Source organism: Bombyx mori, chromosome 17 (genome assembly GCF_030269925.1).
Source record: "Bombyx mori chromosome 17, ASM3026992v2".
NCBI classification, from domain to species: domain Eukaryota; kingdom Metazoa; phylum Arthropoda; class Insecta; order Lepidoptera; family Bombycidae; genus Bombyx; species Bombyx mori.
In genome coordinates this window covers 1,638,392-1,654,410 of record NC_085123.1, presented here as the reverse complement: position 1 = coordinate 1,654,410, position 16,019 = coordinate 1,638,392, and the positions used below count along the sequence as shown (strand labels likewise).

At 40.3% G+C, this 16,019-nt stretch overlaps 1 protein-coding gene across 2 annotated transcripts in view; it reads right to left on the bottom strand.

The window, feature by feature from the left end:
- Nucleotides 1-15,771, bottom strand: part of LOC101736080 (probable chitinase 10) — a 109,803-nt gene extending 94,032 nt beyond the window's left edge. The window contains exons 1-2 of one of the 2 annotated variants that reach the window (XM_038016723.2): nucleotides 15,459-15,733; nucleotides 3,585-3,668 (exon numbers count right to left, since the gene is read on the bottom strand). In XM_038016723.2, the coding sequence (XP_037872651.1) occupies nucleotides 3,585-3,668; nucleotides 15,459-15,461 (87 nt within the window). In that variant the 5' untranslated portion in view covers nucleotides 15,462-15,733. Of the gene's footprint in view, nucleotides 1-3,584; nucleotides 3,669-15,458 lie in introns of both variants that reach the window. The other variant, XM_004921948.5, reaches the window with a different exon arrangement.
- Between the last annotated feature and the right edge of the window lie 248 nt (nucleotides 15,772-16,019).

The window sequence follows — 16,019 nt, the reverse complement described above, 5'->3', positions numbered from 1 at the left end:
AGATTGATGAATATAATTGAGCTGGTATAATATGTTGGATCAAATGTTCGTCGAACTGTTTGACATATTAGTTAACGAGTAGGTATTACAAAAGTGACAGTAGTAAAGCAACATGCTGCACTGGACTTACATAACAAAGAGAAAATTGGACAAATTTAATGCGTCAAGTTGTCAATTGAACTTCAATTGTAACTATGCTTGAGACCTTAGAACTTATTATAGACGAGAATTGTTGGTCTCCCGTATAGATGTGGTTGGAGTATGTACGGGTCGTCCGGACTTGTAGCGTAATTGAGGGAAAGGTAAGTAAGTACCTGAGTAGGCGCCGTCGGTGTTCGAATAATAAATTAAATACGACACCTTGCACACCAATTAAATGTTTATTCAATTATACTTAGTCCACACGAAAATACAACACAGTCTATATTATTAAAATTATGAAGAATTGAAGGTTACGAGCACAGATAGATATTCAGTTTATAAACAGTACACAGAAGACACTTTACACTTTACGACAATACTACTACGATAAACACAAAGAAAGCGTGTTATCAAAATTGAGGCAAAAGCTTCGAAAACAATAAACAGTATTCAATAAGCGATAGCGACGTGCGTTCAGTACGAGGTAAGTTTCGACTGGGCGTGGCTAGCCGCGATCAGCTGCGCAAGAGTATATTTTCCAGCTACCCGCGACATTCCGTTCAAGCGCGCGTGTCCACAGCGCAAACGAACGGGCGACCAGCTGATTAACGCGGTACGATAAATTGTCGTGTGTGTATGTCTGTTTTATATGTAATGTAGTAATCATATATTAATAGATATGTTATATGTGTGAATGTATATTCTGTGTGTATTAATAATTATATAAAATAAATATATTATATAAGTTTTATATTGTGAAGAGTATATCTGTGTGCATGAAATGTGGGATAGGCCCACATCACTCCCCCCCAGAGACCTGGTTAGGGGCGATAAAAATCCGGGAATCTGACATGTCGACCGGAACGTGTAGTTGTAGGTGCAGTTCTGTCAGGTGGTGGAGCTACCGCAACATCGGGTTCAGATACGACAGGTGAAAGTTTATCACCTAGCAGGTTTTCATGATCGGTAAGATAATATGCAGGTTTTAAGCGGTCTATGGAGACAGTGACAGAGTTACCTTTAATTAGAAGTTTGAACGTCTTGTCACGTCGTTCTAATACTTTATGAGGACCTGTATATGCTGGCGTAAGAGGAGGGCGCGAAGCATCTTCACGTAGGAAGACGTACTCCGCGTTCTTGAGCTCTTTGAAAATAAAAATCTTTTCTTTGTTATGGCGAGAGGCGGGAACCGGTTTTAATTTCTCGGCGAATGAGCGTAGACGAGCCGTAAAATCTGATAGATCAGTAGTACAGGCTGTGCTCGGCTCGAAAAATTCGCCGGGAAGTCTTAACGGCTCGCCGTAAAGCAACTCAGCGGACGAAGTCTGTAAGTCCTCCTTGAACGCGCTACGGATACCGAGTAGTACAAAAGGTAGGACCTCTGACCAATTGTCGTTAGCGTGACATACGATGGAAGCTTTTAGCTGCCTGTGGAAGCGTTCCACAAGACCGTTACACGCGGGATGGTAGGCAGTTGTGCGTTTGTGCTGGAATCCAGTAGTTTTTGCCAGATACTGAAACAGCGCGGACTCAAATTGACGGCCGCGGTCTGTAACAATATCTGTCGGGCAACCGAATCGGGATATCCAGCCTGAAATCAGTGCCTTAGCCACCGTTTCTGCGGTAATATCGGGTATGGGCATGACTTCCGGCCATCGAGTGAACCGGTCTATAGCCGTGAGACAATACCTGTATCCCTGTGACACCGGGAGTGGGCCTATCAGGTCTATGTGGACATGCCTGAAACGTGCAGTTGGTGCGTCGAAAGTGCCCAATGGTGCAGACACGTGTCGACTAACCTTCGCGCGTTGGCATGATAAACATGACCTAGCCCAGTTTCTACAGTCTTTTCGGACCCCAGGCCAAACAAATCGATCGGCTACCAACTTGGCAGTCGCGGAAGCGCCGGGGTGACTTAGCGAGTGGAGACTTTGGAATACCTGTTTGCGGTAATCCTTTGTGATGAATGGCCTGGGTGTCGGTGTACTGATGTCACAGTACAAAGGATTACGGCATCCAGGATAGTCCATCTTTTTGAGACGGAGAGATAAGCTGTCCGTTAAATATTGAGCCAGTTCGGGATCACAGTTTTGAGAGTTTGCGAGGTCGGCGAGACAAATTGGAGCCTCCAGTTCATCGACGCGAGATAAGGTGTCGGCCACAACGTTATTTTTGCCGGAGATGTGCCTTATATCGGTCGTGAACTGGGATATGAAGTCCAAGTGACGAAATTGCCTGGGCGAACAATTTTGCTTCCTTTCGTGGAAGGCAAAACTGATTGGCTTATGATCAGTATAAATCGTGAAGTGTCTCGCTTCAAGCATATGACGGAAGTACTTGATCGCCTCGTAGATTGCAAGAAGTTCACGATCATACGGGGAGTACTTGTTCTGCGATGGACTCAGCTTACGGGAGAAAAAGCCTAGAGGCTCCCACGTGTCATTTTTCAGCTGTTGCAAAACAGCCCCTATAGCCACATCTGATGCGTCTGTAACCAACGACAGCTTAGCCTGACAATCTGGATGTGCCAGGAGTGCCGCGTTGGAGAGGCTTTCCTTGGTCTCTGCGAAAGCTTTCAGAGCAACGTCATTAAGGCTAATGGGAGTGGAGCCTTTGACTGAACCCATAAGTAGGGCGTTAAGGGGAGCTTGTATTTGGGCAGCATTAGGCAGAAACCGCCTATAAAAATTGGCCATACCTAGAAACCGTCTAAGCGTCCTAACGTCTTTGGGTGGAGGAAAGTTTTTGATGGCTTGTACCTTCTCGTCCAGTGGTTTGGTTCCGCTCTCCGAGATACGGTAACCTAGAAAAGTTACCTCGGGAGCCCCAAAAACACACTTGGACAAGTTGATTACCATCCCGTAGTTCCTAAGTCTGGTAAATACTTGGCGCAGATGCTGCTCATGCTGAATGCTGTCCCTGCTAAATATGAGAAAATCGTCCAAATAACAGTAAACGAAATCTAGCCCGCGCATCATCTCATCTACAAATCTTTGAAATGTTTGGCTAGCATTTCGTAGCCCAAATGTCATGAACGGGAATTCATACATTCCAAAGGGGGTGGTGATCGCGGTTTTTGGTATATCGTCGGCACAGACTGGTATTTGGTTGTAGGCTTTAACAAGGTCGATGGTGCTAAACGTACTACAACCAGCGATATTGTGCGCAAAGTCGTGTATATGACGTACTGGATACCTATCTGGGATAGTCCGGGCATTGAGTTGCCTATAGTCACCACAAGGGCGCCAACCGTTGTCTTTTTTTGGTGCTAGATGTAATGGTGATGACCATGGGCTATCGGACGGTCTAGCTGTACCATCAGCTAGCATGGACTCGAATTCCGCCTTTGCCACCTTCAGTTTCTCGGGTGCTAAACGCCTAGGTGCACAAGCGACTGGAGGCCCTGGTGTAGTCCTAATGTGGTGTTGTGTATTGTGGCTTACCGTACGTTGTGTACCAGCTGGTCGCGTAATTTCAGGGAAATCGCGCGAAAGCAAAGCGTGGTAGTGGGAATCGCCAGTCGGAACCTTCACAGAAAGAATATCATTAGTATTAGAGGCCAGTGAAGCTGGAGCAGACAGGGTAGTGGTGTCGTCAATTAATTTTCGATTCTTACAATCTACAATCAAGTTATAGTGACACAAAAAATCTACACCTATAATGGGCTTCGTCACATCAGCCACTATAAATCTCCATGGGTAGTTGCGTCGGAGTCCAAGGTCCAGGTTGAGCTGCGAGTACCCATACGTGTCAATGGTTGATCCATTGGCTGCTGTTAATTTGTAGCTGGTAGGAGCACGACGCTCTCGTAGCTGGGTCCGTGGGAAAACGCAGAGGTCGCTACCGGTGTCGACCAAAAACTGGGTTTTCGTGGTGCGGTCAGTTACGAAGAGGCGACCTGGAAAGTTGAGGCAGTCGTCTGTCGCCATTATCGACTGCCTGTGGCATTTCCCTTCTCGTTGTAGTCGCACGGCTTCTGGCATTTGCTTGCCTTAACCCCGAACTTCGCGTGGTACCAACAAACGGGGTACCGTCGATAGTTGGAAGCAGATCGTGTTCTGCTGCGGGATGTCGAACGCCACCGAGGTCGAGTTCGGTTCGAACGGTTCTGGGAGCGGTTTGTGGCGCGAGTCTGGTCTTCGAGCTTTAATGCGAGGCGTTCCACCATTTTCCTCAGCTCTGCGATCTCACTGGACTGGTTGATACTACTCGTCCCGCATGTTGAAGTGGCTGCGACGTTGCATGGAGTAGTTATTTCCTGTATTCGGTCAGCAAGGTCCGACAGCTGTTCTAGCGAATGGGTAGGCTGCGATGCTAGTACCGTCTGGATACTGTTCGGCAGGCGGTTACTCCAGATAGTTCGGATGAACTCATGTGGAACGGACGGTCCGGCCAGGTCCATAAGATGTCTCAGAAACTGCGACGGTTTTCGGTCACCCAACTCCTCATGAGTTAGCAATTGCTTGACCTTCTTTTCATGGGAAGCGGAGAGACGTCTGATGAGCTCGCTCTTAATTTTCTCGTAGCGATTGCTAGTCGGAGGATGCACGATGATATCCTTTACCGCCTTTGCGTGAGGAATATCTAAGTTAGTAATAACATTGTTGAACTTTATGTGGTCCTCTGTAATACCATAGTTTTCGAAATGGCCTTCAAGAAGTGCGAACCAAATTTCTGGGTCCTCTGGAGAAAACGGAGGCACCTTCAAAGTGAACTTCCGAATGTCGGACGACAAAATATCGTTGTCGTGTACAGTGGAAACGCACATTTTTTTCATTCGTCGGGGTTTTACACTGCTACCTCCATGAGAACCAGCGGTCTCGACAGAATCACTGCTGCTCATTATGGTGTTCTTCAGGGGTCACCAGTATAGACGAGAATTGTTGGTCTCCCGTATAGATGTGGTTGGAGTATGTACGGGTCGTCCGGACTTGTAGCGTAATTGAGGGAAAGGTAAGTAAGTACCTGAGTAGGCGCCGTCGGTGTTCGAATAATAAATTAAATACGACACCTTGCACACCAATTAAATGTTTATTCAATTATACTTAGTCCACACGAAAATACAACACAGTCTATATTATTAAAATTATGAAGAATTGAAGGTTACGAGCACAGATAGATATTCAGTTTATAAACAGTACACAGAAGACACTTTACACTTTACGACAATACTACTACGATAAACACAAAGAAAGCGTGTTATCAAAATTGAGGCAAAAGCTTCGAAAACAATAAACAGTATTCAATAAGCGATAGCGACGTGCGTTCAGTACGAGGTAAGTTTCGACTGGGCGTGGCTAGCCGCGATCAGCTGCGCAAGAGTATATTTTCCAGCTACCCGCGACATTCCGTTCAAGCGCGCGTGTCCACAGCGCAAACGAACGGGCGACCAGCTGATTAACGCGGTACGATAAATTGTCGTGTGTGTATGTCTGTTTTATATGTAATGTAGTAATCATATATTAATAGATATGTTATATGTGTGAATGTATATTCTGTGTGTATTAATAATTATATAAAATAAATATATTATATAAGTTTTATATTGTGAAGAGTATATCTGTGTGCATGAAATGTGGGATAGGCCCACATTATATCTCAAGGTGGGTGGCGCATTTACGTTGTAGATGTCTATGGGCTCCAGTAACCACTTAACACCAGATGGGCTATGAGCTCATCCGCCCGTCTAACCAATACAAGATACAGATAACTAGAGCAGTGCTTCGCAGAATCTACCTACCACCGGATCGGAAACGCGACCCACTGAGAAGATCCGGCGAAAAACTCAGTGGGCTGTGTCTATGGGTTAATTTACGCGTCAAGCCCTTCGTCGCAAGCGACGGGTTTGGCGTTTTTTTTTAAGGTTTTTGACATGTGAACGATCTGATGGCCCATCTGGTTTTAAGTAGGTAATCAAAAGCATAGAGTTGAATAGTCCTTTACTATTCCGAATGTTGACAAGGCTACGGAAAAGCTTAGCGCATAAAAACTATTCGGAAAAATAAATATTATTGATAGAGTTCGATAGAACGCGCCGATTGACCTCCTCCGAGTGAATATGGAAGTATATCCATAGAGGCTCTTGTTTGGACAACATTAACGCGTAGCCATACCAGTTTTTTTTTTAAATATCTTAATACAATATTCTCGAACGTCACCCATGATTTCGCAAATCAAAAAGATTATATAACACCAAATTAACGCAAATAAAACTGATTTACAGTGTCGACAAGAAAAAAAAAACTAGAATACGATAAATCATTAAATACGTTTCCAGAAATCTGAACTTTAACATTCCAAAAATAGGCGCTTGAATCGTCTGCTTCGATCGTTTGACCGACATCACTTAAATGTCACGGCTTACGAGTCTAGTAGCAGATTTGTTAAATTAAGTTTCGAGCGCTTAAATGAATATCTAGAATGTTCTTACGTACGTTCTTACTCCGGAAAAACTCTTTTAGAAAAGCCTCAATTTTATTATAAACTAGCTGACCCGGCAGACTTCGTAGTGCGGCTTGCCTCTGCCTCTGGCATTGCTGAAGTCCATGGGCGACGGTAACCACTCACCATCAGGTGGGCCGTATGCTCGTCTGCCTACAAGGGCAATAAAAAAAAAGAACAATTCCTCAGAGCACACACGTTACAAAATATATTTGGACGTACTGCTTATCAAACGAATCCAATATCGATTAGTTCTGTGGGTATTTCTTCGAGTTAAATACTGCTTATATGACTGTTCCCTGCTTAATAATTAATTCGGTTAGGGCTGATACGATGATTGTGTGAAAATCTTTTTATAGCTATAAAAAATAGGACGTAGAGTTCATGAGTTTCTCGAGGAACCCCAAACACTAAGTACTACGGCACTCACGTTGTATGTCTATCGATAAATTATGTAAATTAAAATAATGAACGTCCACGGTTCTTGGTAGTGAATGGCTAGTAAATTCATAGAAATAACAACCCAATACAAAGCTATCGTAAAAATAGTCTTGAATTGCGATATGAAGGGTGTCTACAATAAAACTAGGTTTTTTCTGATTCGGAATACATAATCAGCCAAAATAAATTAAATTTGCTGGAGGCTTGCAGAAAGTACTGCATCTTGGGTTGCGACTTGGCTGTGCTCCTAGCATTGCTGACGTCCATAAGCAACGGTAACCACTTACCATCAGGTGGACCGCATGCTCGTCTGCGTACTACTGCTTACTGGTGGTAGGACCTCTTGTGAGTCCGCACGGGTAGGTACCACCACCCTGCCTATTTCTGCCGTGAAGCAGTAATGCGTTTCGGTTTGAAGGTTGGGGCAACGGTTGTAACTATACTGAGATCTTAGAACTCATATCTCAAGGTGGGTGGATTTACGTTGTAGATGTCAATGGGCTCCGGTAACCACTTAGCACCAGGTGAGCTGTGAGCTCGCTGACTAATCTACGCAATAAAAAAAATAAGTCAATAAAAATAATAATTAAATGAAACATTTTAGATCAATCGCTTATATAGGAGCGATTTATTATAATTCCATTGGTAAATCATTGAAATTGTTTTTTTGCAAACTGTACGCGGTGTCACATGAGCGTTCCGCTAAACACAAAAACAGAAAGCGCCCGACGAACTGTGAACACGGTGAAAACGAGATTAAGTACTGGTTAGCAATCTAACAACTGAAGCAAACCGTTTATTATCTGTTTGGTTGGTTCCCTGCGATAAATGTTCGATACTAAATATTAATGTTCAATACTAAATTCGAAGCAATTCATTTGAAAAATATTATATTTAGCGTATTTCAAAATAGATCTTGTGTCAAATTTTCGAAAAGAACTTACGAAGCTTTGTCTTTTTTCTAAAAGAAAGTTACTTTATTTTTAATTATAAAGTTTTTTTGTTTGTTGAAACGATAAGATTTTCAATAAAATAGATACATTTTGAAGTTAAACTTCTTTAGCATCGCAGAGCAAACAAACCTTTTCATGACACGAATGTTTGCCCGCTGCGGAAATCGAACCCACGACCCTCGGCACAACAGTCACGGCCACTCAACAAAAAAATGTTGACGATTGACTTCCACGGTGAAGGAATAACATCGTGTAATAAAAACCAAACCCGCAAAAATATAATTTGCGTAATCACTGGTGGTAGGACATCTTGTGAGTCCGCGCGGATACGTACCACCGCCCTGCCTATTTCTGCCGTAAAGCAGCAATGCGTTTCGGTTTGAAGGGTGGGGCAGCCGTTGTAACTACACTGAGACCTTAGAACTTATATCTCAAGGTGGGTGGCGCATTTACGTCGTAGATGTCTCAGCTCCAGTAACCATTTAACACTAAGTGGGCTGTGAGCTCGTCCACCCATCTAAGCAATAAAAAAGCTTAGTATTAGCTTAACATCAGACGTTTTAACTGACAGATAATTAGACTACTCCAATCTCATCCTCCCCCAATCCATTAGTTAATTCGTCTCTTTATCACGCTTTTTAGCTCCTATAATGAAATCGGTGCCCAAAACACACATGCGTATGTGGTGTACGTTGAAAGGACTCTAGCGAACCGTAAATGAGCGGTGCGAAATCCTGTCGGTTGCCTAGCAACGCGTTTCTTAACCCAGCGATCCATTTAGCGACGATCGACTGCCTCCAATTAGTCATAATGCTGATTCCCGTATGCCCCTAACCTTTTTTTTTTCAAAAGCAATTTGCGTGTTTCGGATGTGACTTGTGTGCCTTGGGAATAATGATTGATGAGTAATTTGATGTCGTGTCCTTTAATTTATTATTGGCAATATATAATTTCGATTTATTTACATAAACAGATAAATGCTGGTGGTAGGACGTCTTGTGAGTCCGCCCGGGTAGGTTACGTGATCACTAGCTACCGCTACTAAGTCCGCTTAAATCAAACCTTCTACCAATTTCTTCCTACCAATTCTTTCTACCAATTTATAATTCATTCAGGGTTAGGACAGTCGGTTGCTCTCTGCCATACTACTTTATACTACACCCTTCTACCTAATGTCTGAAGGTAGGTGAGGTCTCCACTTAGTGGATTGCCTTTTTGAGCACTTTGAGTGAATTCGAGGAGACTGATTATACTAGACCGGTTTTTATCATTAAGGCTTTACTGGTGGTAGGACCTCTTGTGAGTCCGCACGGGTAGATAGCACCGCCCCACCTATTTCTGCCGTGAAACAGTAACGCGTTTCGGTTTGAATGGTGGGGCAGCCGTTGTAACTATACTGAATGAAACCCGGACTCAATAAACACAGGACCAACTAGATTTTCAAAAACAAACTGTCAATTCTGTGAGACTGCGTCACAACACAGACCCTTTCACTGGTATCAGTCCTGACATAATTGCAGTTTACATTTGGTTACGCAAATAGGTCGTAACAACAGTTGGGCAACAGTCGCGCAACTTGTTATCTGCACATAACTTAACACACATACATGTTCTTCTAAACAAAGATTCGATTTGAACATCCGAGTTTGGTAGCGTAAAGGAAATTAAGTGTAATGTTCGTGAACACTATTTTTTAAGAAGGAAGTTGTGTGCTTCCTTTGACATGGGCAATGTCTTTGACCGAGTTTTGCTCGACGACTCTGATAATCTGAATGTTTTCATTCGTAATTTGCCTATTTCTGCCGTGAAGCAGTAATGCGTTTCGGTTTGAAGGGTGGGGCAGCCGTTATAACTATACTGAGACCTTAGAACTCATATCTCAAGGTGGGTGGCGCATTTACGTTGTAGATGTCTACGGGCTCCAGTAACTACTTAACACCAGGTGGGCTGTGAGCTCGTCCAGCCATATAAGCAATAAAACAAAACAAAAAAAAGTAATACGTATAATTATTATTATTTAGTGAGTGAGAATTTACAGGCAAATGTTGTTGGCGCGATTCAGCTTTTGTTGCTTGATTTATTGTATTCAATGTAGCAACGGAATGTATGAATGAATGATAGATATAGAGCGTGACTGGGTGAGAGAGATAGAAGATGTCACGTTAAAAGTTAAGAGAGACGGCGAATGATTTTTTTATTATATAGTTTTCTTTTAAGCGAGAGGAGAAATGAGGAATTACCCGGTGCGATGGTGCACAAAAATAGTGTAAATCGGAACAAGAAAGACGGATATATTTTACTTTCTTTACTTTGTTTAATAAGCACTTTTTACTTTATCCCTTATACTCTTTGCTATTATCACAATTCAAAATTCAAATAAACTTAATCAACATTTGTTTTGCCATGTTTTTTTTCCTGCCGTTACGATGGTTTGGTTAAAAAGTCAAATAATCAAAAGTCTAAACATGATCAGAAACTTTCAACGAATTGTTTTTTTTTTTTAACAAGAATATTTTTGCACGATTCCTACATTGACAATAGAACCAAAATAATGTTCAAACTTTTAATTTAAATTAATTATAAACGAATTTCGACTACTGGGGGAACACTAGTAACAATAAAATACGTACTAAGCCGCGAAATAGGGGGCGACAGTCCCACGATCAAGATATTCACTTCCAACTAAACTGTGTCGTCTTATCGATGCAACTATGCTTGGATGTAAACCGTTATGGAACGGTAAAAGCGGGATAAGCTGGCGGAGATGTCGGCATCGGTCACAGAATAAAGAGACCAGACATGCATTCTCTTACTTAGCTACTTCATTTACAATAGAACACTAATAATGGTAGGTACCACCACGACTGCTTCTGCCGTGAAGCAGTAATGCCTTTCGGTTTGAAAGACAGGGCAGTTGTTGTAACTATACTGAGACTTGGAACTCATGTCTCCAGATGGGTGGCGGCATTTACATTTTAGATGTTTATGGGCTTCGGTCACCACTCACATCAATATATATCGTACGTTTCAAATCCTCTTGCATTACTGCTTTACGGTAATAATAAAATGAATGTACCTTAAACTATTACATCTCAACTATGATTTTTATTACACGTTTTTCTTCTTTTTTAGAGAATATCGTTCAGGATAACGAGTAAGTATGTATTGTGAAAGCTGCTACCCTACCCTAAGCGGCTATTTCGATTGCTCGTCGATTCTATGGAAATACATTATTCTGTGAAGCAAAGAAGTCACGATTTCGAGGTCAATGGTTCAAGTTTGTGGACGTGTCAATGTTTTGATGAAGCTCACCAGATCTTGTCCTTGTTTTTACCAGATACCACATACGTTTTGGTATGTCTAAGATGCTGATATACAAAGATATGCTAAGCTAAGCTAAGCTAAGCGCACTTTTTTATGATTGAAGTATTATTTGTGGCCCGGAGGCCTTTCCAGTTTCACCAGGACAGGTGGCGGGCGAAGACTCAGGCAGGAGGGGTGGGATTGGCTGACAGCTGCCCGAGCGCCTCCGAAGGAGACCTAACAACTCAAGAACAGCTGCTTCGCGAATGAATCTACTATCGGATCGGAATCGCGACAAACTGAGAAGATCCGGCGAGAAACTCAGCGGGCTGATGCATGGGTTAGGTTGCGCGTCGACCTCTTTGTTGAGGTCGACGAGTAAGGTTACCGAGGTCCCTAAGCCTGCTCCTAGTATTAGAGTTGAAGTCGTCAATTACTCTTGAAAGAGGAAATAAGATGTCCGAAAAGAGAGAGAGAACATTGAAATAGCAGGAAACCTGTTCGTCAAAACCGACAAGTAGTGACAAGTAGAACCGATAATTCCGGTTCATAAAAGATCTTTCGCATTAACAGCACGCGAGCCATTTTGAAATATTTTTATACAGTAATGAAATGCCTTAACTTTAATAACGTATTAATTTAGGGGCATGCGCTACAAGATGTCGCTAGTTTCCACATAAACAAAATATTTGTCTTAAACTATTGCAATTTCAGGGTCCTGGCCCATAAATTTAGTACCCTAATACCACATCTCTCTGCGCGTTCATATCAAAACAAAAGAAAGTACGTCCGTGAACTATATTCGAATGTTGAATTCATTAATAAATTACGCAAAGAGATTTTTAATTGCCTCATTGAAATTGCGAATCTCGAAAGTTAATTGAATAATTAAAAAATAAAATAAAAACATCAGACGCGCTAAATGAACGACTGCGGTAAAGATTTAGAGGAGCTTACAAATTTGTGCTTTAGGGCTTTTGGTTTGCGGGTTTTTTTCTAAAGACGACGGGTTTTTTTTTTCTGACGACTTCTATGTAGGTATAATAATATCGTGTAATATGAACAAAGGCATCTAAATATGTAGACCAGATATATATTTACTGGTGGTAAGAACCTCTTGTGAGTCTGCGCGTGTGGGTACCACCGCTCTGCCTGTTCCTGCCGTGAAGCAGTAATGCGTTTCGGTCTGAAGGGTAGGGCAGCCGTTGTAACTATACTGAGATCTTAGAACTTATATCTCAAGGTGGGTGGCGCATTTACGTTGTATATGTCTATGGGCTCCAGTAACCACTTAACACTAAGTGGGCTGTGAGCTCGTCCATACATCTAAGTAATAATAAATTTAAATTTTTTTTTGTTAATTCTTTTTTCTTATTATATCCCAGGTTTATATAATTTTTTCAAAGTCGTTGTTTTGTCTATTTAATGCATTCGTCTGAAAGAATAAAGGACTTTTTTAATTATAGTTTATTATTCGAACGCCAATACCAAATATCTTTGGTATTGGTATTATCATACAATTTTATTGGTGGTAGGACCTCCTGGGAGTCCGCACGGGTAGGTACCACCACCCTGCCTATTTCTGCCATGAAGCAGTAATGCGTTTCGGTTTGAAAGGTGGGGCAGCCGTTATTGCTATACTGAAACCTTAAAATTCACATCTCAAAATGGGTGGCGGCATTTCAGTTGTAGATGTCTATGGGTTTCCGTAACCACTGAATACCAGGTGGGCGGTGAGCTCGTCCCTCTATCTAAGTAATAAAAAACCATATCTGTTTCCAAAATTCGTTATGCTATTTTTCAAACTCAATTGAATGCATCATTGGGATCGTATTTTCTATCTACAAAACGAATATTTCAGAGTGAGGCTTGTTTGTATATTTGGAAAGAAGATACGCTTCAAAGAAGAAGTAAAAATCTATCACCAAGATTCTAAGGTTCTAAGCGAAAGTTGGAGAATAAAATTGCTTGGACCAAAATACTCAAACGGTTTCACTGTTCCTGGAATCCAGAATTAGCGTGTAATTCTGATGGAGACCAGGGAGGAACTGAAAAGATATTCTCTATTACCAAATCAACAGAATTAATGATAAACAGGATAGATATACTCATATCTGCAGAAATACGCTATTTCACTACATAATATAAAACATGTATGCTTAAATCTTTAAAACTACGCAACGGATTTTGATGCGGTTTTCTTTAATAGATAGAGTGATTGAAGAGGAAGGTGTATATTGACGCTTGAAAGGCAATCATGACTAAGCGACAATAACTGCTTTGTACATAAATGATGGGCATTATCCATATTCGATGCGCAAAAAATATATATTTCTAGGTCTATTAAAATCATTTCAATCCTACAGCTACTAGCTAGATTTTACTACAGCTAGATTCGTTAAAAAAAAATTTTCCATGTATTGCAACTTTAAATTAGTCTACTGTAAAGTTCACGCATTGTCGCTTAGTCACGTTTGCCTTTCAAGCGTCGATATGTATAATAACATCCATTAAACAGTGGAGAAATCAATAATAAATTACAGTTTCCGAAGCGAAGCGAGGGCGGGTCGCTAGTTATTAATAATTTAAGACAAAATTCTGAGAATTATTTTTAACTTATTTTCAGACTGCCGGCTTGGTCTCCGTCGCGTCTTAAAGACATTTATCAAGGCCACGAATATACTAAATAGAATAAATGTATACATTTGCAATATAATAATCAGATATCACCTTTGACTTGTCGCTGACTTTTTCTTTCCTTTACAAAAGCACATGACGACTACTAAATATTTATACTTATTATATATTTTTGTTTGGCTATTTTTATTTATTCATTTATATTAAATTTCTAACAAAAGATTTTAGAGACGTCTTACATGTGGTAAGAGTGCAGGCATAATAAATAGATTTACGAACTGAAATACATAGTGGTGTACTTCAAAATGATCTTTGACATGCTCCTCAAAAGAACTCCCTTAATTTTGTGTTACTTAGTAACATAAAGTATTCTGTGTTCAATTTACATTTATTCTAGAGACCGTTACTGTCTCAGTTATTATTAGTTGGAAATTTATTCAATAAAAATAAAAAAGATTAATAAAACACAATAACAATGCTATTTTATTCGTAATGTTAGACAGGAAAGAAGTTCACATCAATAATGAAATCAAAGCAAAAAAAAAATTCGAAATTACCCACACATACATACACACACGCACACGCATCAAGTACGCAGTGTAAACTCGGCGATTTCTACGGGCAATTGTTTTGCACTTTCACTCAGAGAAACTGATGCTTTTCGTTCATTGTCGGCCGGTGTTCGCCGGCTCGCGGATTTGAAATTGGAACGTTAGGATTTCCAATTTCGTTGTAGGTAGGTATGTAAGTTAATAAATGAATTTAAAATGAATCAAACACGAAACCGTGCCATAATATGAAAGTATGTGTTCGATTTTTAAACGTTCCGAAATTCGAATTTCGAAATTAATTATCTCGATTATACTTAATTTTTTTTTGTTATATGAATTTTTGATTTTAGAATATTTCACGAAGATTTACATATTTGAACGTGTTCGATTATAAATAACTGGTTTTTTAGTTATCATAATATGAAGTAAATTTCCGATTACCTTCGGATTTCGAATATAAATATATACATATGTTTTTGAATGATTATGAACAGTTTCCTTGACGATTTGTAAATTCTTGACTTCCCGTTCTTAAAACAATCTAGTTTCCTTCATAAACGTTATACTAAATTAAAAAAAAATGTAATATACAATTTGGTATGTTTGTACGTTTGATCATTTTATAAAGAAACTAATCGAATATTCAATCTGTCACCTTCAGACAAAGAAAAACAAAAATGCCGATGTTTCTTTTATTTTAATACGTCCTGTACGTTGGGTCCGAGGTTGGACCTCTTAATAATTAAAAACATTCAAAGTCAAAAGATCCGATGACGTGTTTGACGAAAGTGAACCTTCACCAGAACTAAATAAAGCTTATATTAAAAAATGCAAACAATTTTCGCATCTCAAATTTATAAATATTGTTCAGGTATACTAGTTCCCAAATTTTTGTTTTAAAAAATCCTTGTTCATTGTTTTTTATAACAACATGAACTAAGTTTTTTTTTTTTGTTATATATAAATAGAATGAAATAAAAATTTAACTTACCATATTTCTCGGCAATCCCTATAATATCCGTAAAATTTAACCCAAATAGTTACCGCACCACAAACACAGTACCGCACAGTAAGTACAGTCGTTCACAAAATAATCGCACGGAAAAAAATATAATAAACAATCAAAACAAAAAAATTATAAACACAAATCGAACACCAGTTTAAAAATTTTTGAATTTCGAATCTGCGTATAAATATTTGTCCTCTCGCCTGTCCGTGTTGAAAGACAGCCGTGGACTGAACAGCCAAAAGTCGTCGGCGCCCGTCGTTCGAATACAGAATGCGCGTACGCTCTACGCGGATCTAACTGTCTTGATACTTGGCTGTGAATTTTAATGGTGCCGGAAAGCGAGAGTGCTTTTCCTATAAGCGCTATGGCGCGAAACACTATTTATGTAATGCATATTTTATACAAAATTCTAAAACCCGGATTTTGGTTTTAGGATTTTGTGAGCGATTCAAAATCGAAGTTTTTGCTTCAGTTAAATTGTGTTTTTATTTTTTTATTTTTTTTTATTGCTTGGATGGGTGGACGAGCTCACAGCCCACCTGG